Source organism: Columba livia, chromosome 2 (assembly GCF_036013475.1).
Source record: "Columba livia isolate bColLiv1 breed racing homer chromosome 2, bColLiv1.pat.W.v2, whole genome shotgun sequence".
NCBI lineage: Eukaryota > Metazoa > Chordata > Aves > Columbiformes > Columbidae > Columba > Columba livia.
This window is the reverse complement of record NC_088603.1, coordinates 138,691,364-138,719,321: the sequence shown is the minus strand read 5'-3', so window position 1 is coordinate 138,719,321 and position 27,958 is coordinate 138,691,364. Positions and strand designations below refer to the sequence as shown.

Genomic DNA, 27,958 nt, shown 5'->3' with positions numbered 1-27,958 from the left:
GAGGAGCAGAAAAGGTCTTGATGCTGTGCAAGCCCTGCTCAGCAGCTACTAAAACATCCCTACATTACCAACACTGTTTCTAGCACAGATCTAAAACATGGCCCCATACCAGCTACTGTGAAGAAAACTAACTCTGTCCCAATCAAAACCAGCACAACTAACCGTTTCTACTTTTTCCCTTTGATACAATTTTTCTAGAAGTTTCTGTGCAGAACTTAAAAGGGCAACATCTACAATTTCACATGCAGAGGGTCCAATTTTTTAACCAACAGAAAATATTCCACAGCTCCAAGGTTCCATCTGTTTTGAGGTCTAAAACCCTACCAAATTCTGATGCCTTTTCCATTCCAAACTGTGAATCAGCTACAGTGAAGACAGACCACAATGGCATTCAGATTTCAGTCAAGATGGACTATTATTCAGCTGCAAGGTTAATTCACCTATGGAGCACAAACTAGAAGATGTCCAAACCTCAGCTGTTTTCAGGTTATGACCAAAGAAAGAAGATACCTCAGTAGAACAAACTGTGTCCCACAGATCTGGCTGCAACCAGGCTAGGAAAGAAACCTTTATTTTTTTAGTTTTTGACAAATTAAATCTGTGCAGAAGGCATACGTTTAGGGTGTGCCAAGACCACCCAGCAAGATGGTTACCAAGGCAGAATTAAACTTGGGAGTTCTTCGTTTATTGTCTTAAGTTAAAACCACTAGACTGAGCTTATTCTATGGGGGAAAGAAAGTGGCCAGAAAGTAAACTTTCACAGCATGGTAGTAAATTTAGAGCTTATTAGAATGTTGGAGACCAATGGCAACAGGAGGATTTTTGTAAAAATCAGGATAACTTTGGGAAAAAGTTTAATGTAACTGCTTGCTCTGCTACAGTGCAAAACACCCAACACCATCTGCCCACATTTGCAAATGTTTTTAAGGAAATTCCTACTGACTTGACCAATGCTAATCTGAAGCTGCAATCTTCATTTCTTCATATTTTAAGCCAGTATTAATCAAAGAAACTCTGGGAGCTCCTCCTAGAGTTATTTTAAACTAGGCTGATGTTTTGTTTTTGTTTTTGTTTTTTTCCATAGAGGAATCTGAAAGTGATAAATTAAAAAAGACAGGTATTAATTTCTCTTTGTTAGTTTACAACAATGAAGTAAAAGAGGTCTTTCAAAGCTTTAGCTGATCAGCAAATTGTTTCTGCATACAGTGCAAAACTCTCATACTTCTGTTTGAAAGGATCATCCACTACTGTGGGAATAAACACTGCACAATAAACAATGTTACTACATTTGCAGTTTCTCTGAAGTTTGCCAGATCCTGGTGTCTCATATAATCTTACACCTCAAACCGATTTAGAAGTATTGTAGCAGCAACTCCAACTGCTGCAGAAACACAGAGTGGTAATGTTTTCCCCATCCATCACTTCACAGATGAGGGAGGGATAAATTTTTTGTTGACACCTAATAGAGCACACACAGCAAATGTTTATCCAGTTCTTCTGCTTTGAAGATATTGTCAAGCACTCCGCTGACAGCCATTACTGTTCCTGCTTGTTTAGACACAGCTCTGAAATGCAGAGATATGGAACTTGAAAAGTATTTGACTTGGGTGATTTCACAGTGTGATGACAATGTTATATATTACAAATCCATTGCAAACACAAGCCTAAAAGACATACAAGTACTGCAGTTTGAACTATAATTCGGGGTATTTGTGAGTAAAAAAACCCCTTGTGGACCTGAGCTCTTCCTGAACTTCTAGCATTTGGAGTGGGAAAAAATGTGTTCACCTACAGATGATCAGCAAACATGAAAACTCTCCAGCTCTATGAAAGCATGGATGCAAAGAAGAATAGAATAGAATAGAATAGAATAGAATAGAATAGAATAGAATAGAATAGAATAGAATAGAATAGAATAGAATAGAATAGAATAGAATAGAATAGGATAGGATAGGATAGGATAGGATAGGATAGAATAGAATAGAATAGAATAGAATAGAATAGAATAGAATAGAATAGAATAGAATAGAATAGAATAGAATAGAACCAGCTGGAAGTGATCTACAATGATCATCTAGTCCAACTGTCTGACCACTTCAGGGCTGACCAAAAGTTAAAGCATGTTGTTAAGGGCATTGTCCAAATGCCTCTTGAACACTGACAGGCTTGAGGCATCGACCACCTCTCTAGGAAGCCTGTTGCAGTGTTTGACCACCCTCTTGATAAAGAAATGATTCCTCATGCCCACTCTGAACCACCCCTGGCACAGCTTTGAACCATGCCCACGTGTCCTGTCACTGGATCCCAGGGGTCAGACCTCAGCATCTCGCTCTCCACGTCCCCTCCTCAGGAAGTTACAGAGAGCAATGAAGTCACCCCTCAGCCTCCTTTTCTCCAAACAAAACAAGACCAAGGTCCTCAGCAGCCCCTCAGAGGACATCACTTCCAGCCTTTTCACCAGCTTTGTTGCCCTCCTCTGGATCCATTCAAGGACCTTCACATTAGTACTCAGGATGAGGCCACACCAACACTGAAAACTGCAGGATAATCCCCTCTTTTGACTGGCTGGTGATGCTGTGGGACCTCTGCACCCAGCAGATGAGCAGAAAGTGGCAATCCTACGCAATCCGTGGCAATCCCATGTTAGCTGTGTAGAAAGAGGGCTTGGATCAACCAAACCCCTAGACTCTGGTCAGTGATCTTCAGTTCTCTCTTCTCTAGACAAGGCCTGGAGTGATCACCCTTTCCACAGGACCATGGGGCAACTATCCAGGCCGAGGTGTGTGGCTGAGCTACCAATGGCTGCTTTATTATTTGTTTGCAACATGAAGACGTCGTGTCAAGAACAGCTGTGTCATGCACTTCTTGCAAAACATTCCCAACAAGTGCTTCTGGTCTCGTCCCATAAATTGAGGCTTACACAGTTCTGGGAATAGAGCACACCCAGTGTGTTATCAAACACGTGGGGGATGGAGAACCCCCTGGCCCCAGAGCCTCCTGAGGAGCCATCTCTGCTGATACCAGCACTGTTGGGAGTTCGATCAACAGAGAAGGATATACAGACTTTCTCCAACTTCTCATTTGAATTCAAGTGAATGCCCAATGTGAAATAACTGGAATGAAATTTTCCTCAATCGGAAATCTACACTTCCTTTTATCATGTCTGCTTTCTTCCAACAACTTGCCAAATTTATCCTCTTTTTTATAATTACAAATTTGTTCCTGTTGAAAAATTGACTTTTTTTTTTTTTTTTGACATTGATAGGCTGCTGTTTAATACATATTGTACTTATACAGAGTTTACCTAGCTATTTCATTTATTATCTTATCACACCTATGGAAACACTATGAGAGGAACAAAAAAAGGCTTTAACAACTGCACATATCAAAAACTAAGTTCAGCTTTTAACAAGCTAGAGATATTTGTACATTAAAAACACACTTTCATTGTTTTATGAAGACCTAAGAAGAAATTTTTTTAAGTAATTTCTGCTGCTGCTCCTCATACTTATCCTTCCACTAAGTTTGCCATATAGCCAAAACGGACCCCTGCTTGGAGGGACAGCAATATTACAGCTAGGCTGAGTTCCCAAAAGAGCTGTATCCTGTTTGCCGTTGTAAAAAAAGGCATATAAGCATTCACAACAACTAGTGTGTATTTGCTTCTCGATGTTTCATGTTAAAGGTTCAGGCTACATTATAATGGCTTAAAATAACTACTGCACAGAAGTCAGCATTGGGAATCACTGCTGAAGAGAAACACACAGTTTCTTGTAGATATTTATAGCTTTCTCTGCTTCTATGATGAGCAATTTGAAGGGGTAAAGCAGTCAACATTTTATTTCCATTCAGAAACTATGCAGCGATTTACGCCTGTTAAACTCACCATGGTTAAATGTCTCATGACTCACTTTCTAGTAATTCCTTTTATTAAACTGAACTCACTGTTGAGCTAAAGCTTGATAGTAGTCACAGAAAAAACACCATGGCAGCTTTATTAAATAATGTGGATATTTTGTTATCTGTTTTTGAACAATCATTAGCCTCTGCATTGTGTATCATATTGAAAGCTGTGATGCCTTTCTTCATAGTGACAGAAATTTAAAGTAAAATCATACATGATTACTTGAAATGTAAAAGAACCGGGGAAGTTGCTTTTAAATATAGGCAATAAGATATAAATTTTATGCAGCTGTATCACTGACAAAACATCCCTGGAAAAGGTAAAAGGTATAGACAATTTAGGATAAGTAACATATTGAATAATCACATTTACAAAGGTGAAGTCAAGATACTTGTGGCAGTTGCACATCTCCCGTTCCCCTTTCCTTTGATGTAGAAGGTGCATGCACATCCCCCTTTCTTTCAACACATGCCCCTCTCCTTCAATGGGGCAGTTAATAGCTTCTTTTGTGTAAGTGAGCCTCATGTCGGTTAGCCAGGAGAGGAGGAGAGGTGCTGAGAAGTCGGGAAGCTTCTGTGGCGCCCATAGCCAGAGCAGTGGGCTGCAGAGAAGCCGAGAAGCTTTTGGAATGCCCACAGCCAGATCTGATCAGAGTATAAAAATGGGGTGCCTGCCGAGGATCCCCTTTGTGTGGTCTTCTCAGAGCCATGGGTCTGTTCTGCTGAAGCCCTTCCCTTAGACTGGGATGCCGTCTAAGGTAACTTCCTGGGACTGGAAGTGCCTCACCTCCACGTGTGGATGAGTGATAACTTACTAGATGTAAATTAATAATTCCTTGCTGGACGGACAAGTGTATTCCTTGCTAAATCTAAGCAAGTATATTTCCTTGCTGGATAAGCAAGTGTATTTCCTCACTGAACTCAGGTGAGTGTAGTATCCTGGAGTCAGGAATGGCTCTAGCTTTGTTTTTTGTGAGTGCATGTATGCACACTGTGGATCTCCATTACTCTTATTTGCTGCACCCCAATAATTTCCTCAGCTGATATCCGAACCTGTATTTTATGTTACCGGAGTGCTAACTAATTGTATAAACCCCGTTTCTAATCGGTTGTTTTGCCGGACTTTTCTGGACAGAATAAAAGTCTGTTTTGGACAATACTCCAGAGATTATAACAGGAGTCACACAGAACCTCAGTGAAATCACAGCTTCAAAGACTTTCCCAAAGATTCAGTTCATTCATAAGGACTTCAGATTTATCAAGATACATGCAGCACTATTATCTCAATTCCTATGAAGACTAAAAAGAACATAGCTGCCACTCTGTAAATCCAGAACATTTTGGCAACTTCTGCATATGAAGCAAAAATTAAAGAATCTTCAGGATAGGAAAGTTTTTCTGTATCATGCATAGAAAGGGAAATGTGTGCAGTTGTGTATTAATATGTTTAAAGATTAATATAAATGGTGTAAAGCAAAGCTACTTATTTTTCTTCCAGAAGTCACTGAGAGAGAACACAAAAATTATTTTCTCTTTTCTTTTTCTTGAATTTGCAGTCCAGAGCATTGCATATGTTCCCCAAAAATATCACTTTTACACTAAATTTTACACTTCAGCTTCAAAATTATCTCAGTGATACAAAAACAAAGCAGCAACTAATTTATGGGTTGCAGAGTTTGCCTGTGGTAGGAACTTCAGTATCCTTAATGTAGCTTCCAGACTGACTCAGTTGTGGAAAACATTTGTCGTGTTCTCTTTTCCCATGAGAAAAGATCTCCCACAGTAATACTGCCCCACTGTATGGCATTGTGAAAGAGACTTAGCATGTGTGTGCTCGTCCAAAGCTGTGAAATGATATATATAGATGGTACATATGATGGTACATATATCTGCAACCATTTTGCATACATAATTGTCCCACATCATTCCTGGATGCCAAGTACCGTTAGTTTAAAATGGATGTGCCTGATGCCCAAATTCTATTTTGCAATGGCAGCATCTGGAAGAATAATATTTGGCTTTGCTTGTCATAACAAATAGTAAATGCAAATAGTAATGCAAATACAAATAATGCAAGTAATGTAAATGCAAAGAGCCATTACTAAACCACAAATTTTACAGATGAATTCTCATGCAGCCAGAAGGTTTTAACTTCTCATTCCTCTCCTCCAATTGGACCTCACCTCTGCTATGAACTACTATTTTACATGCATCATGTATTTTAACACAGAGTCACAGAATGGTTGGGGATAGAATGGATCTCTGGAGATCATCTAGTTCAACCCACCTGCTAAAGCAGGTTCACCCAGAGCAGATCACACAGGAACGCGTCCAAGTGGGCTGGCCAGCCTGTTCCAGTGCTCTGGCACCCTCAAAGTAAAGATATTTTTCCTCATATTCAGATGAAACATCCTATGCTTCAGCCTGTGTCCGTTGGCCCTCATCCAATCATTGGTCACCACTGAAAGGACTCTGGTCCCATCCTCTTGACACCCACCCTTGAGGTATTTACCAACACTGATGAGATTGCCTCTCGGCCTTATCCAGGCTGAACAGACCCAGCTCTCTCAATGTCTCACAAGAAAGATGCTCCAGACCTCACAGCACTGTTAAATCAGGTTAGACCAAACATGAGCACCAAACACCACTACCAACATTTAACAGTGAAACTGAGGTGAATGTTCCTCAACTCATGCAGCAAAGCAGAGTAAAACACCAGTACTTGAAGCCATAGTCCCTGCCTCAGTCTTACTTTGCTCTAATTTTTGTGGTTTCTCCTCCAGAGCTTCTCTCTTTGGATTCCATAAACCTGCTTTTCATGTGGTTATATAGCAAATCATGACTGATGATGAAAACTCATTGCACTGACCACAAAGTTCTGCCTGCCAGTAACACAGGCTAAGGACAATGGGAAGTGGTGGTTCTAATGAAGCTGTCACCCATGTGCTTCTGTGCCGGTCTTCAGAGTCATCTCAGTCACATCTTGCAGTTCCTGAGCCCCAAGGCACAAAATACACAGATTTTTTCAGTCAGTTAGTCATACCTAATATCCATATCACAGTACAGATGCTGAGAAAGACATAGCGAAAGACTGAAAAAAGTTCAGAAAATAGAAAGTTAACATAAACTAAAGGAGGTTGGTCTGTCTTAGAGTGAAATCAAACTGCAGGCTAAACAAAGAGCTGGTCATAGAGTTGTCATTGATGCCCCTCCTCCAAGGGCAAAGAGGATTACTAAGAAGAGAGGTGCCTAAAGGCCTTAATCAGGTGCTAGCACAATGTATTTATTAAACAATTGTAACTACAAATCACAGCTCCTTCATTATGAAGAGCTGGAGGTTCCAGAAGTAATGACTAAGAAAGACTGGGGGTGGGGGCGGGGGGACAGGGCTTCCATGCATTTGCTGTAGACAGAAAGCAAAATGTATATGTTAAAACATTTCCATAACTGTGGTGTAAATATAAACCATGCACAAAATTATATTCCTTTCCATTATACATGATCAGGCTGTCCTAACATTTAGCAAAAGAGAGAGAAAAAAAAATTAAGAGGCTTCTCTTCCAGAAAGTCTTGAATTTTCTCATTCAAGAATGAGCTGTGATGCATGCATCATTAATTTCTATGCAGAAAACATTGTTCACTTCAACCAGCAATTAGTGGTAACATTTCTATCCTGTGCAGTGATGAGATTTTTATGTTAATCATTACACAGCAGTAAATTAATCATTTGGGCACATTTAGCTGGTATGTATATTTCATGAGACAGATATAGATATCAAGATCAGTTTGATATTTACTCATGGTAAATGGAAGTGTCTCAAATCGTTATGGGGGAAGCATACTAACTAAACATACAGCCAGAGATGTCTGCAGTGCAGCAGCACCAGAAGCACAGCTTCATCTCTTGTTCCAGGAAATAGCTCTCTTTCTTTGTTTTTAATTATTTTAAGGGAGGTAAAAATCTTGTGGGATCACACAGAACTGAATCATTCAAAGAGACAGTGAAACTCCAATAATGTCTTGACACATGGCAGGCAAAAGCACCAACTCAGTTTCCTATCCTGCAATTCTTCTTCTACCAGCAAAATTACCTATGTTACATTATGCAGTATTGAAAGAAGACTTTCCATCAGCATTTGTGCTATAGTCTAGTTGGGTAAATGAATTATGTATTGACCTCGTCCCTCTGTATCTATGTCTGAAAGCTTTGAGTTGTAGCAGAAAGAAAGGCTACCCAGGGGCCTCCCTTCTTCTCAGCAGATGCAAGAGATTTGTAATACCTTGAGGAAAATGTTTATTTGAAATTTAAATTTTGGACATATATTTAAATACTACTGCTGCTTTCTTCAACTCTCAGCACACAAATATTTGCAGGCAAAAAGCAACCTAGTCCAAAGATGACAGTGTTTTATTTTATTGGAGGAAAATGTACACATGGTCCATTTGTCTTAGAATGTTGTCAAAATACATATGAAAAGCACGGAATTATGGCAGCTGACCTTGACAATGATGGTAATATAAATAATATCCTCAGTTATTACTTTCTCAACTAAAGATCCTCAAAAACCAGTGAAAAGCAAAGTTATGCTGGCATACCTGGATTAATTCAGAAGTGCTCTTGAATTGAAAATTGACCAACATATCTACGTTGCTACCCAGTGAAACAGCATAATTGCTACACTGAGTGGGGATAAAGATGAGCTATTGCACAGAAGGCACAAATTCCCACTGGAAAAGGAAAGAAATTTATTAGCATCTCTTCATTTATGGAAATTTTTGAGAGAGCTACATCTGAACAGGCAGGTAAACATGACAGCACTGTGACCGGCTGAACTTTGAGATCTGAGAACTACAGATAGAAAAAGAAGGTATGAGTCAAAAAAACAGTGTCTTATTTCAACAAAATCTGTTCTTATATGTAAAAAACTTTAGTTCTCAAATTGAAAAGCAGAAATATTTTTAATTTCACTATTTCTACAAAAAAAAGATACCAATTTTGGTTTTTGAATGTTTTTTCAAAATCCACTCTGTCAAGCTTCTCTCTAGAACTGTTTATCTGAAGTTGACATGAAAGTTAAATTTTCTTCAGGGGCATTGAGGTCTTAATTTTTACAGCCTATCTTATGTAGCCCAGGAGCCAACAAGAACACCTGGGGCTGTGCTGTTGTGCCACGTGCATCCTGCAGCGTTCTTCCCCTTTGCAGAGTATTCCTGACTCCAGAGGTTCTCTGTTTGACTTGAGGCAATAGAGAAAACCACAAAACCACTTTCCAAGTTGGAAGAGGTTGAGATTTGTAACAATTAATGTAATTTCATGTAGAACCCTTCAGAATCTCTGATGTACAAAGTGGCATACCTTGAGGGAAAAAGACGCAGAAGGCAGTTCAGGAAACAGTCAGTAATATTCCGTGAAGGTAAAAAGGCTGGATTTAAAGACAGCTGAGGATCTGTTGGTGGTAAGAACCACTCTTGTCAAGCAAATCAGAAAAAAGAAGCATAGGCATCATGCCTTGAAAGCAGAGGAAATTTTTGCTAGTGTTCTTTCCATACTGTTTCTTCAAAAAGAAAGAACAGACTATCTCCAGCAACTTCTGTGTTCCTGAAATGATTTGGAGGGAAAAGTGAAATATTTAATAAATTCCACATAAAACCGCTATTATCATGGTAAACAAATACAATGGTTATTAATTTTATAAAAACTAATGGCTCATCACTCCGCTAATGCTCAGCTACGGAACCGATTAACAGCATCAGGGACTGTGTGCCACTCGGTTTAACACTCCGTGTTGTTCGTTACCTTAGTTGTTTCGTGTTGATTATATTGCAGCAGTTATTCACACCAGTAAGTCTGCTTGTTGTAAAATTTAAAATCACAACCAAGGATCATGTCACAAAGAAATGAGTGGAAATTATGCCTTAAAATATTACCCAACACCAGTTATATCTTCTCTACAGATACCCCCGAAACTCATCTGAATATTCATAATCTTTGAGCAGGAAGGAAAACCAAAACCAAAAACCAATAAAGTATACAAGAATCAAATTCCCAGATCGATTCCTCTGACAAAGTGCAAATGTATGAGCATCTTCTCGCCTGGCTTACAGCAGCAGAGGGCATCCCATCAAGATTGGGGTAGCCGGGAATGGCTGCAGCAGCCTGAATCCAAATCTGCTCTTACACTTCGGATATCAGCTGGCAGGTAGGGAAGGTCACGAATCACAACTGTGATGCTCATTTCTGAAACATCATGGCATTTCAGAGGAAAATTGCCATATGAAATTCTCTGCATGTCACTACGGTGAGACTTCCATCAGAAAGAAAAGGACACACACAGCTTTCCACAGGGAGGTGCCTGAAGAAACAAGAGATCTGGGATTCCTGTGGTTGGCTTCCTGTCCTCTATGTCCTAGTTTATCTGAGCCTTGTAAAAAGCAGCCTTTAGTAAGACTTAATAGAGGTAGCTGAATGAACTAGTAAAAGCCCTGTTATTTAGTATTTTGACCATTTTTGGACCATTTTACCATATATTACCATTAAACCAGTCAAGATTAATTTGTACTATAACCTGAAAACCACAGAGAAACTACAGTATTATCATGAGAGAGTAGAAAGGGCTGATTTATTAATAACATATCATTCTAATGTATAAAGTGAAAGATAGAAAACAAACCCATAAACGTGCACACTAACTCAATATGTTAATTATTCTGATGCTACAAATTTATTTGGTATACTTTTTTTGCCACACAGGATCACTTTGCATACAAATGGTTATTATATCATAGCCAAAGAGGTATCATACCTTCATCAGAAATTTTCAAAGTACTTAAAAGAATAAATTTTAAGTGAAAATCACAACTGGGAGATATCAAAACATTAAAAAGAAACAGGAATGTGTAAAAGACCATGTGCTTTGAGGAAAACAGACATAATAATGCACAAAATCAGGGTGAAAAACAGAATTTCCCACAGCTGTATACCATATGCATTAGTGGGCTTACAATCTTCACTGAAGAACAGAAATCTTCTTTCTTGCTGTTTTATTACCTTGGCAACATCTCCTCCATGTCAGCAATTACATAGGAGACAACAGTCCAAACAGCAGCACAGAGATTCATCTGGTTTGGATCCTGAACTGTCATCGTGTCCCCTTGAGAATGATGAAACCAGAAGTATTTACTGAGGTCATCACGTAAGCTGGCACCTACAGAGAAAAATGGGCAATATTCCATTACAGGAATACAAATATTTGGAGAGGAATATAAACTTGAATCCATTCCTGGGCTGTTTATGATTAAATCCACATGCAACTGTTAAAGTTTCATATAATAACTGCACAGAGCTGTGGCATGTGCAGTTTGTAGGTTTTAGGTTAATTGACTGGAGCGAGCAGGAGGCAGCAGAAATTCACACTGGGGAAAAGCTGACCTTCCCCTGGGAAGGAACAATCCCCCTCAGGAACAATATACATCCATTTTCCTCTAAGACTTCCAGAGTCAAAGCAGGAAACTCCCTGTGGGAACCTCACACACGGTGGCGCCTCCTCTGTCCTTCATCCCACTGCTCTGATGATGAGTTACAACTGAGTTATTGATCCTCTCCTTGCTGTTGTGTTGGGGAAAGCTCTGGAAGTTGCTTCTGCTTTTGAGCCTCCGTTCATCACAAGGATGTTCTATTTCAGAGCAATCTTCCAGACAACCCAGGGTAACCCAGATTTCCCAGGATTACATTACCGTTGCTGTCAGGAGTCCCCATCAGCTGGGGCAGAAGCAAGTTGGGTGAAACTACAGTTCATCCTGTTCAGGAACCACTGACTCCCTCTGGGGGCACATGGGGAGGGAAATGAACACTCTTCCTCAAGCCAGGTGCGCTCAGGGAGCACAAGTAATATAATCCTGAGGAGGCATCACTCCAGGCCCCAAGGCAGACCAAAGCCAAGAGGAGCAGGAGAAGCTGCCACCCCACCAGGCGCTGCAGAGAGGTATATACCCAGCGGGGTATTTTCACCTTGGCCATTCTCCGTCTGGTCCAGTCCACACTTACCCCCTCTGACTCCCTGTCCCCTTGCAATTTCTCTCCCAGTTCATTACCTTCGTCTGTTCTTCTCTGGTTTTATCAGTCTCCATCTGCTTTGTTTTAATCTCAACAACCCTTCCATCGTTAACGGAACTTGACCCGAAATGTTGAAAATAAGTAAATGTGGTATTTCCCCCCAACACACTGATTCACTGCTTGCAGTTCCTCTGTGTGGACTCCCTTGGGCTGCCCGCTGGTCAGTGCCAGAGGTGCACAGCTCCAAGGGCAGGACCCACCTGGCACAACAGGACCCCCTCCTCTCTTGGTCATCAATCCCAGAGAACAAGCACTGATGGGAGTTCATGGGTAAGAGCTAAGGGCCCCAGGCAAAAACACTGAGGATACTCCTACCATACTAAGTAAGAAAAAAATCAGGACTGTTTGATTACAAAGATGAAGTAAAAAAATGATTCATATATTTATTTACACACAGTGGAAATCAGTATCAGATGACGAGGGCTTTGATAAACTCACGTGTGCCCATAAGACTTACTGTTAAGATTTTTCTTGGTTTCCCTGAGATTCCTGGAGCCTTTGAAGAGAATTAAAGCAAAATTTCTTGCAGCATAACTGTACATTCCTATAATACATATCTTTTGATCACTTGTACAGCCATTCAGGACAGTGTCCAGCTCTCAGTGTGGTTAACAGGCATGTTTCTATCGCTGTAACGGGAACTGACTTGGACTGCTTGTTTCACTGTTATTTTAGAGAGAAGGAAAAGAAAGGTAATGCATTTTATAAGTCCATCCAAGATGAAGATCCCTACATAATAGAGATGATACACGCTACGTATGGTTATATGGCACTGTGACTGATTTTATGAGGCTCTTCTTGCTCTTAAGATGCTTGTTTGCCACTGGCCTGAAGCAATGCACTCCCACAGAAGTCACTGGGTAGGTTACAGGTGCTGAACGATGTTCCAATAACTTTAGCATTCAATTTATGTCAACTCACATTCACTTCTAAATTTTATTCTTAATTCTTTTAAATACATACAACCATAAAAGGGCTGAACTATGATAAACCATTTAACTGATGGACTTCTGCACTAGACACATTACAAGTCAAGCCACTGAGGCAAACCTATTACAATTTTAAAACACTTTTATAAGACTCAAGACAAAAATTGGTTGCCTGCAATTTGTCATAGACATTTCAGTAATCACAGCAACTATGGATTTATAGAGCAGCATCTTTGTGAATGGAACAAGGATAAGCACCCTTTGCTTTGTAATGTTTAACTCCCTGAAATGCTGAAACAGATTTGCTTCTCTAAACTGATTTTAGAAATCAGAAAATGATCTGACTTTGATATCAAGCAATTACAGTGCAAGAAACATCAGAGTGTGTGAGTAGGGAGAATATTGAAAGGTTCCTAAACCGGCTGTGTTCTTTTAAGTCTTGGGCTAGCATTGAAGTCAGTGACCTGTAAACATCTTGGGAGACTAAGGAAAGACCCTAAGAAAGCAGTTTCGTCTTATGTAATTAGAAACAAAAGTAAAAATCTGTGTTCTTGGCTTTGAGCACGAGAACAATTTACAGCCTAGAGCCCCACACAAGCCTCTAGACATGAAACACCCTGGGGCACAGATATGGCTGCAAGCAATTTTCATGTCTCCTGCTCCAAACTTGAGACTCCTCCATGCTGATGTTAGCTGCCCAGAGATATTTATGGCTTCCGGAGATTGCCAAACTGCAGCAAGATTCTGAGCAGAACTCTTTTGCCAGCAAATGCATCCAGGACTAAGATCAGCCCCTGCAGATGGCTATGAAGAGGGGAGTCCTGTGGGGCTCCACAGACCGCAGTCATGTTGGGTTACCTAAAGTCTGTGGGATCCTACAGCTGCTTTTCTGAAAAACTAACAGAAGCAGCAATGCTGTGAGCACAAGCAGCCATCCCACAGAAGGCAAGGGCAGCGGGAGAAGAACTCTGCACAACGCTTCAAACGGGCAGGTTTCAAAGCACATCAGCTGGTTGACCAAACAGGATCTTCGACAGTCACTGTATTATTAACCTTTCTCAAAAAAAATTTGCCTGGAAGCCAAACATGCCACTTTCAGAAGCCTGAAAGAAACCGGAAAAATTCACCTAGACACAAGTTTTAAAACTCCAATGGCTAACCATTTTGTTCTTTCATCTAAATTTGATGTAAGGGTTTCTTTTGTTGTTGTTATTATGTAATGCTTCCCTCAGGAACAACAGCCAGTAACAAATGGAGGTGTATTTTTGCCAGCTACATAAGGTAGCAGACAAGCAAAACACGTGAGTAGCCATGTGCCATAGGCCTGCTATAAGTTATTCACTCGTCTCCATGCTAGCCACCTAGAAAGGGGACTGTGTACAGCCTCTCAAGAGACCGAAAGGCCTAATTAAGTACTTAAAAATCCTCAGATTGGAAGCATTATATATGTATGTATCACATATTTAATTCCCATTATCTAGGTGGAACCAATAATCAAACAGAAAAACAAGTGATGGGCTGGGTGCTCCACTGTCACGTTTTATGAGCTTTGCTGCTTTCCTGTGTCTGCAGAGCAAGAACACTCATAAAGAAAAAAGGGACGTTTGCCAAACAACCTTCTTTAATTGTTCTGTTTCAGTCTGTTCACATTTACAGTGATGCGAATCACATGAGGAACACTGCTGGCTGATAAGGAACTCAGTGAGAAACTGCTTCTAGCTGGTTGTAGTAGATGCTGTGGCATGGAAACAGGGAATGACAAAAACTGCTGCCAAAAATGCATTTGAATGCATCAAAAATACTGGAAATTAAAAACTGAAAATAATTAATAATTTGCAGCTTCAATAATTCATCATTCCATTACAAAGTGGCAGGAAAACCTCTTCAGTACAGTGGTCCAGTCCAGTTACCTGACAGCAGCTATTTAGTGTCACTTGTGTTCCCTCTGATTCTCCGATTCTAAAACACGTGAAATACCACCTGAACACCAGATAACACTTTGTTACTGAGAGGGTTGTCACATTGTTTGGCACAAGCTGTCCAGAGATGTTGTGGAGTCTCCACCCCTGGAGATACTCAAAACCCGACTGACCGTGGCCCTGGGCAACCCGCTACAGCTGACCCTGCTTGAGAGGGGTGTTGCATGAGATGATCTCAAGAGGTGTCTGTCAATACAGCCATTCTGTGGGACTCTCTAGCCCATGGTGCCATCTCCTCGCCTCATTCAGACATCTCTTAAAACTGACACAAGATAAACAAATTCTTCAAGTCAAGCTCATTCATGTCTTGAACTCATTTCACGAATTCTGCATAAGCAGCTATTTCATACACAGTTTGGTGCACTGCATAAGGCAGGTAAAAGCAGCTGCTTGGGTAATTGATACTGACAATGTATTTTCAGTAATCAGCTGTGTAAGAGTATCTTGAGAAAAATCCAGACACGCACACTGAGAAATTTAGAAAAACAGCTCATCCCCTCTAGCTGCTGATCTCAGCATGAAATGCACAATGTGAATATTACTTAGCTGATGACCAGAATATTTACCTGCCTTACAACATGTCCACATTAAACCCCAGTTCTTCACACATTAATAAACTGCGTGAAACATTTTTTTCTTGCCAACTTAAGAAGATGTGATGCTGCTATTGAGGTAAAAGAATGAATGAGCCACAAAATGAATGATGAGCATGTCAATGATGATCACTGCTTCTTGTCAATCACTGTCAGGTACTATTGCCTTCATATGCACTGCTGTGACAACCCATCACTAGATTAAACTCTATTGCCAGATACTTAAGCATTAAAATTATTGTCATTTGTGCAAACAATGACTGGAAAATTAGTTATTGGTTATCAGAATTATTACAAAGGCAATTCCTATAAAAACCAGATACCTTCAAGGGGGGAGCATATAGTAACTCCTGCATATTTTTTCAGTGTAAAACATTTTGCATTACATTCCTCCCTAGATTTTTTTTCTTTTTTACTATATCCCAAATAGCATTTAATTGCCATAGGAAGCCAAATGTGAATCTTAAAGTCAGTATCCTTCTGCTGTACAGCCCTGTCGATGGCTTTCCAGATGTCCTGTTTTCATGTAAACTTCACAACGCAACTATTCCATGAAACTTTCAAATACATTGGGAAATTCCTCACCTTTTGTATAACCTCTCTTGGTTGTGCTGGGTCTTCAATATTACAGCTAGATCTTTGGGATACTGACCTCTACATGCACATTGCGATATATAGTGAAGTTAATATGCTAATGAATTACAGCAATGTATAACTTTTTTACTTTTCATTTTACAGTAGTCCCTAGAGGAGCTGACAGAATTGCCACTCCATTATCTTACACCATATATATACCCCTCCAAATACAAAAGACTCCAGCTTAGAAGAACATACACTCTAAGCAGACAGAAGAGACTGCAGGATGAGAGAGACACGCAGAGATGAAACGGCACATTCATTTTCTCACAGCAGCTGAGAAAGGAATAGATGCCAGACATCTGAGCTCAGGCCAGTGCCCCATTGAGCAAGCTGTACTACCGCCTAACAGCAAAGCTGGAAATGCCTTCACAACGGAAATTTTGCTCAATCTTTCCAAAAGTTTGTGAAGGTAAAAGAAAGGCTTTGCAGATAACGTGTGGATCTCTTGCATCTTCTAAGTAGGTATGTGTTTGAGCTTCATCTCTCTGTCAAGACAAATCTGCTCATTATCGAAGGTACTGCTTGTAGTAAGATGTCAACACGAACACCTGATCTGAAACCTTATTTTTGTTTCTGCAGTGATTGTCCTGGCTACAAAAGACGGACTCATTGTTTTTCCCATTTATTAAAGATTGCTTTAGTTGCCTGTGTTTACCTTAAGAAACAAGAAAAACTCCTTTACTTCATTAGCAAGTTTATTCCAATCTTGGACCCCTTTAATGCCAAAGACACTATTCAGGAATGCACTAAAAAACTACAATGCCTTGGAAATAAAGGAAGACCTGATGAAATATGTATGTCCTTTTCCTTTACATCACATACTTAGAAATATATATATAAAAAAAAAAAAGAGGCAAAGGGATGCATCACAATCTTCTATGCTATTAAAAACTCCTGTGTACCAGGAAAGCACAGATACTGAAGAGCATTCTCCTCCTCACACCAGAATGCTATCTCAGCTTTGTGCTCCTACACACCCTATAAACCAGGGGTGTGTGGGTACACATATGTCTATACAGTAACAGAATCAACAACTTCTCACAGCTGGAGCATTGCTGCCCCAGACATTTTAAAAGGTCAAAACTGCAGAACAGAGGCGGGGAGACACATGATCTTTGTCTTCATACGTGTCAAAGAGTTACCAGAGGAAAAACAAAGAAAAGATATGAACAGGATCATAGTTTCTTATACTACTTCTATTTCATTTTGTGGCTTTGTAAAACCCAGCAAAGTGACAAATCTTGAATGGTCAGTGGCTAAATCTGCTGCAAGGGATGTTCAGTTCGGGATGGGTTGACTGGAAGGTTCTCCCCGTGCTGCAGCATCCCTGGCACTGCAAACCCCGGGGAGCGCTCGGCTGCTTGTGTGAGGTGTTGCACCAATGGCCCTCATTTAATTGCAGCCTTCAGAACTATTACTGTAATGAAAACCCCTTTATTGCAGGCAGGTATTGTCTGTATTTTGGTGCACGTATCAACCTCTTCTTTCAGGGGATAACCTGGAGTTGATAGCTGGCTTTAATGCCAATTATTTCATTATCCATTTTTCAAGTAAGCAGAGGCAATGGAGATGCTAATGCTGTTTAGTGGGGTGCTGACAGCATTACTTCTCCTATCATTTAGTCTCAAATGATGAAATTACAGGCTAAGTTACTTGAGTTTCATGACTACAGACACTGAAATAGTTTCCAGTACAAAGCTTGTAAATAACATCAGAAGTCCTGCTGTTTCACCTCCTGAGTCATTCTCTCAAAAGTCTTTAAAATTCATGATTCAAACAACAAGGCAGAGGGAAAGCTTTCACTCGGTTCTTTCAGTGGCTAATTAAATGAGACTACAGTGTAAGGGAGACAAGATGAAGTGTGCATTATTTCTTGTTTTGCTTAATGCATTTGAGAATTAATCCTCTGGATACACTAAACAGACTAAATTACAGCTCAGGATTATCACAGTTACTTTTGCAATGCATTAACCTTTCACTCATTGCGGCAGAGGACTGGTGACAGCTGGGGATTCAATCTAAACTTGCATAAAATCCTGTGAAATGAGGTCTCAGGGAAGGAAGTTGTTCTACTCCACAGAGCACAGGTTGACTAGACTCTAAAATAATATCTTAAACAGCCCTTAACTGAAAAAAACAAAAACCAAACAGATGAAGCTTCAACAGTAAAAGGCACTGGAAACTTTTCCTGCGCGCATCCACCCTCCATCTCAAATCAGCAAGGCTCTTTCTGAAAAAAAAAGAAAATAAAAGGGTCAGTCTTCCTAGCTGGCGCTGCCCAAACATGACCCCACACTTGCAGGCTGCCTACCTGGGATGGAGGGATTCTCTGTGGGCTCACTAATCCCATTTTTGAACCTATTTACGTCTGCCCACCACAGATGGCTGTGCCAATGCACGCTGTGCTCGAGCAGTTCATGTGGGCACACTACAGTTCTCACTTTGTGAGCTGTAATAGCAGCACCCGCCTTTCTTCATTCACCTTCTTCACACCATCAATGGCTTAACACACTTTCATCACACACTAATGCAGCAGCTTTTTCGCAAGCTGAAGAGTCCTTCTCATGCAAAAACTATTTAATATCTCTGAGGATGTAGGCTGCTGGTGACCCTCCTCCTCCCTTTTCTAATGGTGTTTCACCACTCCTGAGACAAGAAGCCCGATACTGCCTGCAAACGCCAGCGTGTCAATGGGCTCGTGGTGTGGCTGTGATGTACCACAGCATGTTACCTATGTTCCCTTTCTGTTTCTTCTCTCTTCCTTCACCAACTGCACCAAGCACTGTTTTTTACCATCCCTGAGTATTGAGTTGACAGTTTCAGACAATTATCCACAGCAATTCCCAGATCATTCTTCTTGAAAATAACTCAGGTGAATCCTGCTGTTGTGTATGCATAGCACATATACTGTGTTACGCTGCTTTTATTGACACAAAAATGTCACTGGCTGTTGTATTGCTTTGGCATTTTCAACGGTAAGATTACTGTTACACTTTAACAGCCAGCATCAGTTTCGATAGAGAATACTTGAAGTAGTCATCAGCAAACTCTGCCAACTTGCTATCCTTGCTATTCATTGCCTTTGCAGTTAACATGGCATTTTGTGAACATCCAAAGTGCAAAAAAAAAAAGAGGTGGTTGGGTGGCCTAATAGAGCCTTTCTGCATTATGAAGACTGACAAATTATTTCTACCTTCTTTTCACCAGGTATTACTCTGCAAGAGGAAAACACCTCTTATTTTAAGTAGCTTATTTCTCTAAAGGTCTTTGATCCGGGAGCTTTTGAAGACTCAACTGTACATTGCTGACCAGATTCAGCTACAAAAATGCCTATAAGCTCACTGGAAAAGCTCTGCTAGATTGGTGAGGCATGACTTATTTCTTCAAAAGCTACACGGACTCTTCCATTACTTCTGTATTTTCTGTCTTTGCAGCCCTTCCCTTGGCTTTGTGACTTCCCTGGTTCTGGGATTTCTAGATGCCTTTTTAGGGGATTCCCTATTTAGGGCATTTCAATTTAGAAGGTTTATATAGCTATATTAAGTGTTGTGTATGTATGTATATATTCTGTATATTTTAATATAGTTTATTTCATTTGCGCTTTCTTTAAAATGAGCTATATGGCTACATATATTAGGTAGAGACTATTTAACGAAGTTGATAGATGATAGTTTTAAAATTGGTTGTTGGATTTATAACTCCTTTACATTTTGCATTCTCTTTTAAACACTGTAAGATGGATGAAAGTCATTGCAAAATAGTCAATTTCTGTAATTTAGAATTCTTTTTCATGTGTTTGTTTATATCTCAGCTCAGCAAAGTAGTTAAAGTTTGAGCATGTGAACTATTTTAATGCTATTAAACTTTAAATGTCACACAGGAGGGTCAAGTGCAGACTGGGACCCATGTAAACCATCTTTCCTATCCAAATGCATTTCTCTGTATCTCTACACTCTCTGTATAACACCAGCATTTACCTGATGCCATAACCTTGCTTAGAAAACCAAAGTATTGAAGTACTTTCTTCACTGTGCTCTGCTAGCTGAAGAGCTTCCTGCTAATTCCCAGGGGTGGACTCTTGCTCCACCCTGTGCCAACAGCTTCCAAACCACCCTGGAAATTTGGTGGAAACCGGCATCCTCTGAATGGTGTGAAGATCAGACATGGCGAGTGAGAACCAGGAAAATGACCCATGAATAGGAATTCTGAGCAGCATTTCTGTTTGCAGTAACTGTTTGCATTCACTTACATTTTCAATCCATTCAAAAAGTTTCCTTGTATTTTACGACCAACAGAGCTATTTCCTAAGCCCAACTCGCAATCCAATATCACGCAAGGCTTTAGGTCTGCTTTCCCCAGAGGATGCTGGAGGTTGAGAGGAGACGTGCAGGTTCCTCTTGAAGTTCTGTCTGGGCTCTAACCTCCCCTCCTAGGCATGATCACAACTGGATGTTTAATCACAAAGTTCCTGTAGGGCCCTCCCCAGCAAGTAGCCAACTCATAGCCAACCATAGAACCATAGAATGTCCTGGGACCCAACTAAGCAGAGTTCTTTTCTGCCCAGACGCTGAACAAAGCCTGTTAATGACCATCCTCGTGCTTAACTAGTTATGACAAAAACAAATGGTCACCCTATTTTAATTAAAACACATCCTAAGCACACTACAAGTCTGTTACATTTTATATCACATAGATAGCAACTGTGCATTTATACAACCACACCAGCAGGATGAACAACGGTTTTTACTGTCTCTTTATTGTCATACCCCATTGAGGTTATCAGACTCTTCAAGGTCACGGTGGATTTTAGATGTAGGACCATTAGACAAAGTTGGACGAATACTATGACAAGAAAATATCATTCAAAATTTCTGTCGTTACCTTGGTTAATACATACTTGAGTTTTAAACCAATGCAAGTTATTTCCTAATAAATAACAGATGCTCCAGATACTGGTGATGAAACATCTCTTTCATTTGATCTACAAATCAGTGTATATTTAGCTAGTTCATTATTAATAGAAAAATAGAGAGGTACTTCAAACAAAGTTCAGTTTTGATCTTATCACAAGGTTCAGGGCTGTTCAGATCTGAGTTTTGAGCCATATCTGAAGCAAAGCTGTAGTAGTAATCCTCCACATCATCCAACAGGCTACCAACACGAAGTAGCATAAAGGAAAATAAGCAATACTGACTAATGATTCAACGTTCTTAAACAATATATAGCATATTTTTGTCAGCAAAGTTGCAATGAAAAAACATACGATTAAAAAAAAAATAATTAAGGTAGAGTGAAGACGCTGCGACACCATTGTCTGCAACCTCAGAATCTTCCTCTGTTTTAATGTTTCATGAAATTACATGAGGCACTATTTGGAAAAGCGGAAATAAAAGGAGAGCGAAGGACAGAAATTCCTCACATCTGCTCTGATTCTTCAGTGTATCACTAACTGTACACCGGCTTTGGCTAATCCACACAGCAGAACTACTCCTAGAAGAAGACAGAGTAAACTGAGCAATGTCCCCAACTAGCATGATTCTACCAACCTGCAATTTTGAGTTGCTGTGATAGCTATTTCACCACAGTGCAAATACAGTGAGTGACTTGTCAAAATGCAAATATATTAAGATTGAAACAGAAGTCATACAAGCTTAGAAAGAACACTAAGAGAAGCAGGGAATTTTTATAATTTTAAGTTGAAAGATCAGCCTGCTTGCTTTCCGCAAAAGTCTCAGTCCTACCAGTACGTGCAAATAGCATTTCACAGAATCACAGAATGCCAGGGATTGGAAGGGACCTCAAAAGATCATCTAGTCCAATCCTCTTGCCAGAGCAGGAACACCTGGATGAGGTTACACAGGAATGTGTCCAGGCAGGTTTTGAATGTCTCCAGAGTAGGAGACTCCACAACCTCCCTGGACAGCCCATTCCAGTGCTTTGTTTGCCTTGGCTTATTGCATTCTCCACATTTCCATGCACAGAACATGTTGTTTTCTTATTAATGTGAGGAGTTTCTTGTTTCCATTCAAATGCAATTTATAGGGCTGAAGGTCCCATTTAAAACAAGGAAAGCAAAGACTGGTTGGGTGAAACGTTACAGAAGCAGAATAAGGAATGAGGAATGAGCATGTCCAGCTGCCCCAAATACCAAGCTGTGAGTGTAGCTTTGAAAATCCTCCTCCAGATGCCATGTGACTAACTCCATCCCCATCACATTTTTGCACAAATTGAGATTCAAAACATATTTTTCACCATTTGGGAATAAAAATGCCTATGGCCCCATTTTAAATTATATGCTCATGGTGCTCAGTGCAGCTTTTACAGAAATTTCATTAGCAGCTCAAAATGGCACGAAGTTTTACATATGATGCAACAAATGCAGGTAATTTGATAACAGTGACCAGACTCCACACAATACAAAATAAACAAACCTCTATTAGTTTAAACACTCTCTATCACCCTTTTGAGATATTGTGGCCATGCTAAAACTTTGAACAGTGTTTACAGCTGTATAAATCAAAGCCACTTGGATTTACATTTAGTCAAAGAAACCAAATGCAAACACCCTCTTTTAAAGCTGTTTATGGTGTTACATCCAAACACCACCCATAGCCTGACTCAAAAGGGAAAAAGGGCCAGTGATGATGACTGTTAGCAGCCTATAATAAATGATGTGATTTATACAAGATTGCAAACAAAAGATTATACTTATTTTTAAAAGAGAAACTAGAATTTAGTCCATTCCTTCAAAAACTCTTAATCTCTGCATTGCTACACTTGTCTTTCATAGGAGGCTCCCTAAACACAAATTTTCATAACCAGAATCCCATTTGAAAGGCACTTGGAGCATTAAACCCAGATTAGATTGATTTATATCTCTATCCTCACCAAGTTGCCTTCCTTTTGACCACTGTACTAATACACATTTCTTAAATCAGTTAAAACGTTCCCTATTCATGATGTTCATCATTAAGAGCAATCTGACAACACTGACAAACTTCACAGTCTATAAAAAAGTTCAAAATACTTGGGTTTCATTGGAAAAGAGTAGATGTTACAATTGGTTCCTTTCAAATACATAAACTGAGGACTTTTTCTACACAGCAAACACATATACACATACCCATACACATACACATACACATACCAACCCAGATGTAAGTAAAAACCTTTCAGGATCCAAATGTGCACTTGTTAAATAGAATGGCTTGCTGCAAAATTAAAAGGACTGCAATGTCTACTCAGTCAAACTAGAATTAAAGGTCTTCCCTAAAAATAACATCTGAATGAAAGATTTTTACAGTCTGGCCAGTATTTATTTTAGTTTCAGATGCTCACTTTACTTTTACATGTTCAACTTAAAACTGACAGGCATTTGATAGTAAAGAAAAAGACGCTGATGCTTCTCTCTTTAAGATCCATTGTTGCAAAATAGTCTTGCATGATTATTGGTTGAATAGTTTCCATTTCCCACTCCTACAAGGACTGACACAGAAGAAAAACCAGCAGGTCTTATTAGTCCTGGGTAGCCCAAACTCAGACTTCACTAGTATCAGATTCATCAGAAGAGGTGAAAAAAACCCACTACGTTTTCAGAAGAGTAGCCATTGAAATCAGAATGCATTGAGTGAAGGAAAAAAGATAACAATCTGTTGTCATACATTCTTTTCAGGGTCAAAAAACAGGCAAGTGAGATTTTAAATAAGTAACTCATTCCAGGTAAGTACAGTGCAATAATTCCCAGGCTGCCAGGCTGCCATCATGTCCCACCACTGCCATCAGGGCCCATGGCTGTGACTGTAAAGGTTGGTCTGGGTTTGGAAAAATGGTTTAGCAGAGGAGGCAATAATAATTACTTCAATAATTAGATTCCATCTTGTGCTGTGTATCAAGAGGCCAAGGCTTATCTGGAATTATAAGAGGCGCCCAGAGTACCTCTACAGCCATCTATTTTAGCAAATGGTGCAATCAAATCTCCTCTTCTTGAAACAGTGAAAGAGCAAACACACTTTTTCCTGTCTCAATGAATTTAAAATGCACTGGAAATCAAATAGGAAAAAGAAAAAAGAACAACTGGAGAAAAGCTGTAAAAGGCATGGAATAACGCTATCTGTGACAGGGACTTGTATTCAGTACTGTCCTATATTTCTGCTGCAGAAAGGATGCTCTACACCTAAACCAAGGAGGCAGAAGTTTCTGGCCCAGGTAAGGCGCAAGAGGGCCCAAGCCGGGACTTGCACAGCTTGGGGGGATGAAGCCAAGTCACGGCTGGACGGGCAGGACCCACACAGGACACGGGCAAAGCAGCGATCCTGCCCATTTCCACAGAGTCTGTAGAGCTGGCTCTGCAGGCAGGAGCTCTCACACTTGTTAAATCATTACAAGAGTTTCTTAGCTCTCTCTTAGCTCAGGCCCTGAGGACCACACACAGTCCCTTCCCTCTTGCTCTCTAATTAGAAACCTGAACTCATTACTTGGGCCAAGGGACAGCGAAACGAAATTGTTACTAGGTTTAGTGCACAGAGTGAAAAAGTTTTTACAGATAGCAGCATAATGTTGTCAAAAACATTGCACCATGTCTCAAAATGGTTTTACCATTAATAGATTTCCTGGAAGCTACTTGTCTGACCAAAAGAGAGGAGCTGCATGGAAACCAGATAGAAAGCAAATGACATTTTTAAATGTATGATGATCCTTTCTTTCCCCCAAGCATCCTGAAATAAAAGACATAAATGCAGAGCACTTGGAGGCTTCAACAGCATGCAGTGCTCGCGTTTTTAATTGTGACTGCACATTAACATCTGCCCTAAAATCTAGCCAGCAGCTTTTGGTGGACAAGAAAAGTACCCATAGTAATTAGGAATGAAAAGAAGGAGCAGTCAGACTAATTAACTTTCCTCAATGCTTCCCATTTAGCACATCTCAGGGATTTAAAATTAAAGACGTATATAATTTGCAATGTTTTCAAGATTAAGATGTCTAAAACATATCGATTAGTTTTAGCTGCACAAAGAAATCTGTTTCTTAGCTAGAAGCTGGATGGGCTAAAATTGTTCAGGCCAAGAAAACAAGCCGCTGCATCTGAGTGTTGAAGCCCTGACACGTTCAGCCCGTGCTTCACCCACCCCAGCACAGCGAGAGCCCATCTCCTCTGTGCTGCTGGCAGCTACAAGCTCCAAGTGATGGTGGCTGGAGAGCTAATAACAATTTTCAAGGCTGGCAGTGACATTTCTGTGCAAACAGCTTAGGAACCTCCCCAGCGTGGGGAAAAAAAAACACCGCGAAAATTAACTTAGGCGTTGCCAATACGAGGGATTTTAGCCATTAGTGGTCACCTATTTCTGCAGCTTTCTGCATACAGGCTGCGACAGAGATGACAAAACAAGACTGTGCTACCGCTTGCCTGAAACCAGTATGGACTGTGTAGGTACATACTGCAGCCTACGCGAGTGCTGCCTGTTTCTCCAGGGGCTGCTGTTAATGCAAAGGCCCAAGTCAGGCTGCGAGATGTACCGCTTAAAGCCTGATAGCTACAAAAACAACAAGTGCCCAGCCTTCAGCAGTATTTTTCTAAAGTCTTCTTTTGGTGACATCTGCATGTGCTACATGTACACAGGGCCTTAATTCTGCTCCGAAATACAAATGAAAAGACACTATTTATTTATTTATTTATCAATTTATTTATTTATTTATTTTTATTTCAAACCTATTCAGCTTATTTCAGAGTCTCTATAATCTGGAAGCAAAGGGCTGCTGCTGCAACATCTCATCTGCTTGCACATTTGTTGAGAATTTTTAAAGCTCAGAACAGAAATAATATGCAAGAAGTCAATGACAAACATCGGTATCATAAATATTTCCTGCTTATCCCTGCCATAAATCTGGAAACCAACTAAAAGATGCTTTCATTTGAGAGCAATTAGCCTGGAAAGCTAAAAGCTTAAGACTCCACACAGCACTTCCACAGCCAGTTCATCTTCACTCTCCTCTTTCCTTCCCACCTGCCTCACGCTGCCTTTCAGCCGGGGGAAGCTGCAGGCACCCAGCTGCAGGGCACGGGCCTCAGATTCATATTACATCGGAACAAAGGCTCAAAGGAAAGACTGCATCATAATTTACATCTCACACTTTACATAACACGCAGAACATTCCTGTATCTAAAAGCCCACTGACTGTAAAGAGTACTGTGAGCCTGGCTACCTAGATTATTTAGTACTATTTAGACTATTTGCAGACTAGCGCTACTTAGAACATAAAAAAAACCAGCTGAACTGGGAAAATACCCAAAGGTTCAGCCAGCCAGCCAGCTATCCTGTCTGTCATAGGAGCCAATGTTGTAAGAATGAATGGGAGAAACAGTTTCCTCCTCCATTATATGTGTCCAGCCATAGACTTTCTGAGGAGGAACTTGCATTCTTATCACTGGGTTCCACAGCCTTTGCTGGACCTTTCTCCTAAGCAGTAGTCCATTCTTTCTAAATTTATGCTTGATCCTGGTCTCTGAAACATCTTGTGGTGCTGATATCCTCCACTCAATTATCTGTTGTCCAGAGAAGTGTGTCCCTTTGTCTTAAGTCTGATAAAAGGTAGATCATTACTCTATATAATGTAATAGGGCACAACCTATAATATAATTTTATAGACAATAACTATCGAACTTTTCTGTGCTGTTCATATACATCTCTCATGTATTTTTCTTTTTTTTCCAGTGATGATTATAGTTTTGGGGGTGGCTTTCACCTGAAGACACGACTGGACAATCTCATAAAACCTGGAACTTACCTGGTTCATGTCTGCACCAGCTTTCAGAGAGCAACTTGTACAATATACGGACTGTTTTACTTTGATTAAACTAATATTTTGTAACCTGTATTATCTTGTTGCAGTAATACATGATGCAAAGAACTGCAGTTTCATGGAATCCTTCAGACAGACGGCCAATGAAAGGCAGAGCAGCAAAAAGCTGGGCTTTTCATTTTGCAGTAAGTGACACAATTCTGCTTTTCTTTTTTCACAATTCAAATAAAAATACAAGGCAGCCCAAACTTTCCTGACAAAGTGGAATAAAACAGTAAAAGCAAATACTCTAATCATGCACATTTTCTTGACTTGATACATATGTGAAATAAAACCTTAAAAAATACTTTCTGTAACTGTTCTAAACTTTACTTAATATTTATTCTCAGTGGAACTCACCATTCTGTTATTTTCTGTTACAGTGTAATCAAAATAGATCTTGTTTATGCAAATTAACATTTCTCAGTATCTTTCCTTAAAGGCTTAAAGAGCTGATCTACCTACAGAAACTACTTCAGCAATACATTCTAACTAGTTCATGAAGAAACCCCAAAACATAAACCCAGGATCAATGCTTTTCATGCCTGTCACAAAAGCACCGTGATCTCCAGATGCTACCAGAATATAGCATGATCCAGCACCTCAGCCTGTGTCCTCACTATACACGATGGCTCCCTTTGAACTAACTTTCTGATCCCATAAAACATGTATAAAAGCTCAAAGTTACGTTAATCACTGAGGACACCAGAAAAGCCAAAGAAAATTATGTATATTATAAAGTTGATCCAAACTGGATGGACAGTGTACTTAGGGAGTAAAAAAATGGAAGGATGTATAGAGTAGGGTACCACAGGGGTCTGAGGCTATTTTAATTCTAGACAAAAACTGTGGAGTGGAGTCTTCCTACACTAAGAGATGACGCCAACAAGGGACGTACAGCAGGAACACTGAAGACAAGATGAGAATTTGTTAAACGATCTTCATGAACTGGTAACACTTAAAAAA

At 40.1% G+C, this 27,958-nt stretch overlaps 1 protein-coding gene across 7 annotated transcripts in view; it reads right to left on the bottom strand.

The window, feature by feature from the left end:
• Window positions 1-10,495: 10,495 nt before the first annotated feature.
• CPQ (carboxypeptidase Q) overlaps window positions 10,496-27,958 on the bottom strand; it is a 159,327-nt gene continuing 141,864 nt past the window's right edge. For 5 of the 7 annotated variants that reach the window (XM_021280863.2, XM_021280855.2, XM_021280865.2 and 2 more), the window contains one exon: window positions 10,496-11,108. In XM_021280863.2, coding sequence (XP_021136538.2) covers window positions 10,948-11,108 — 161 coding nt within the window. In that variant the 3' untranslated portion in view covers window positions 10,496-10,947. The other 2 variants (XM_065054059.1, XM_065054058.1) reach the window with 1 other exon arrangement.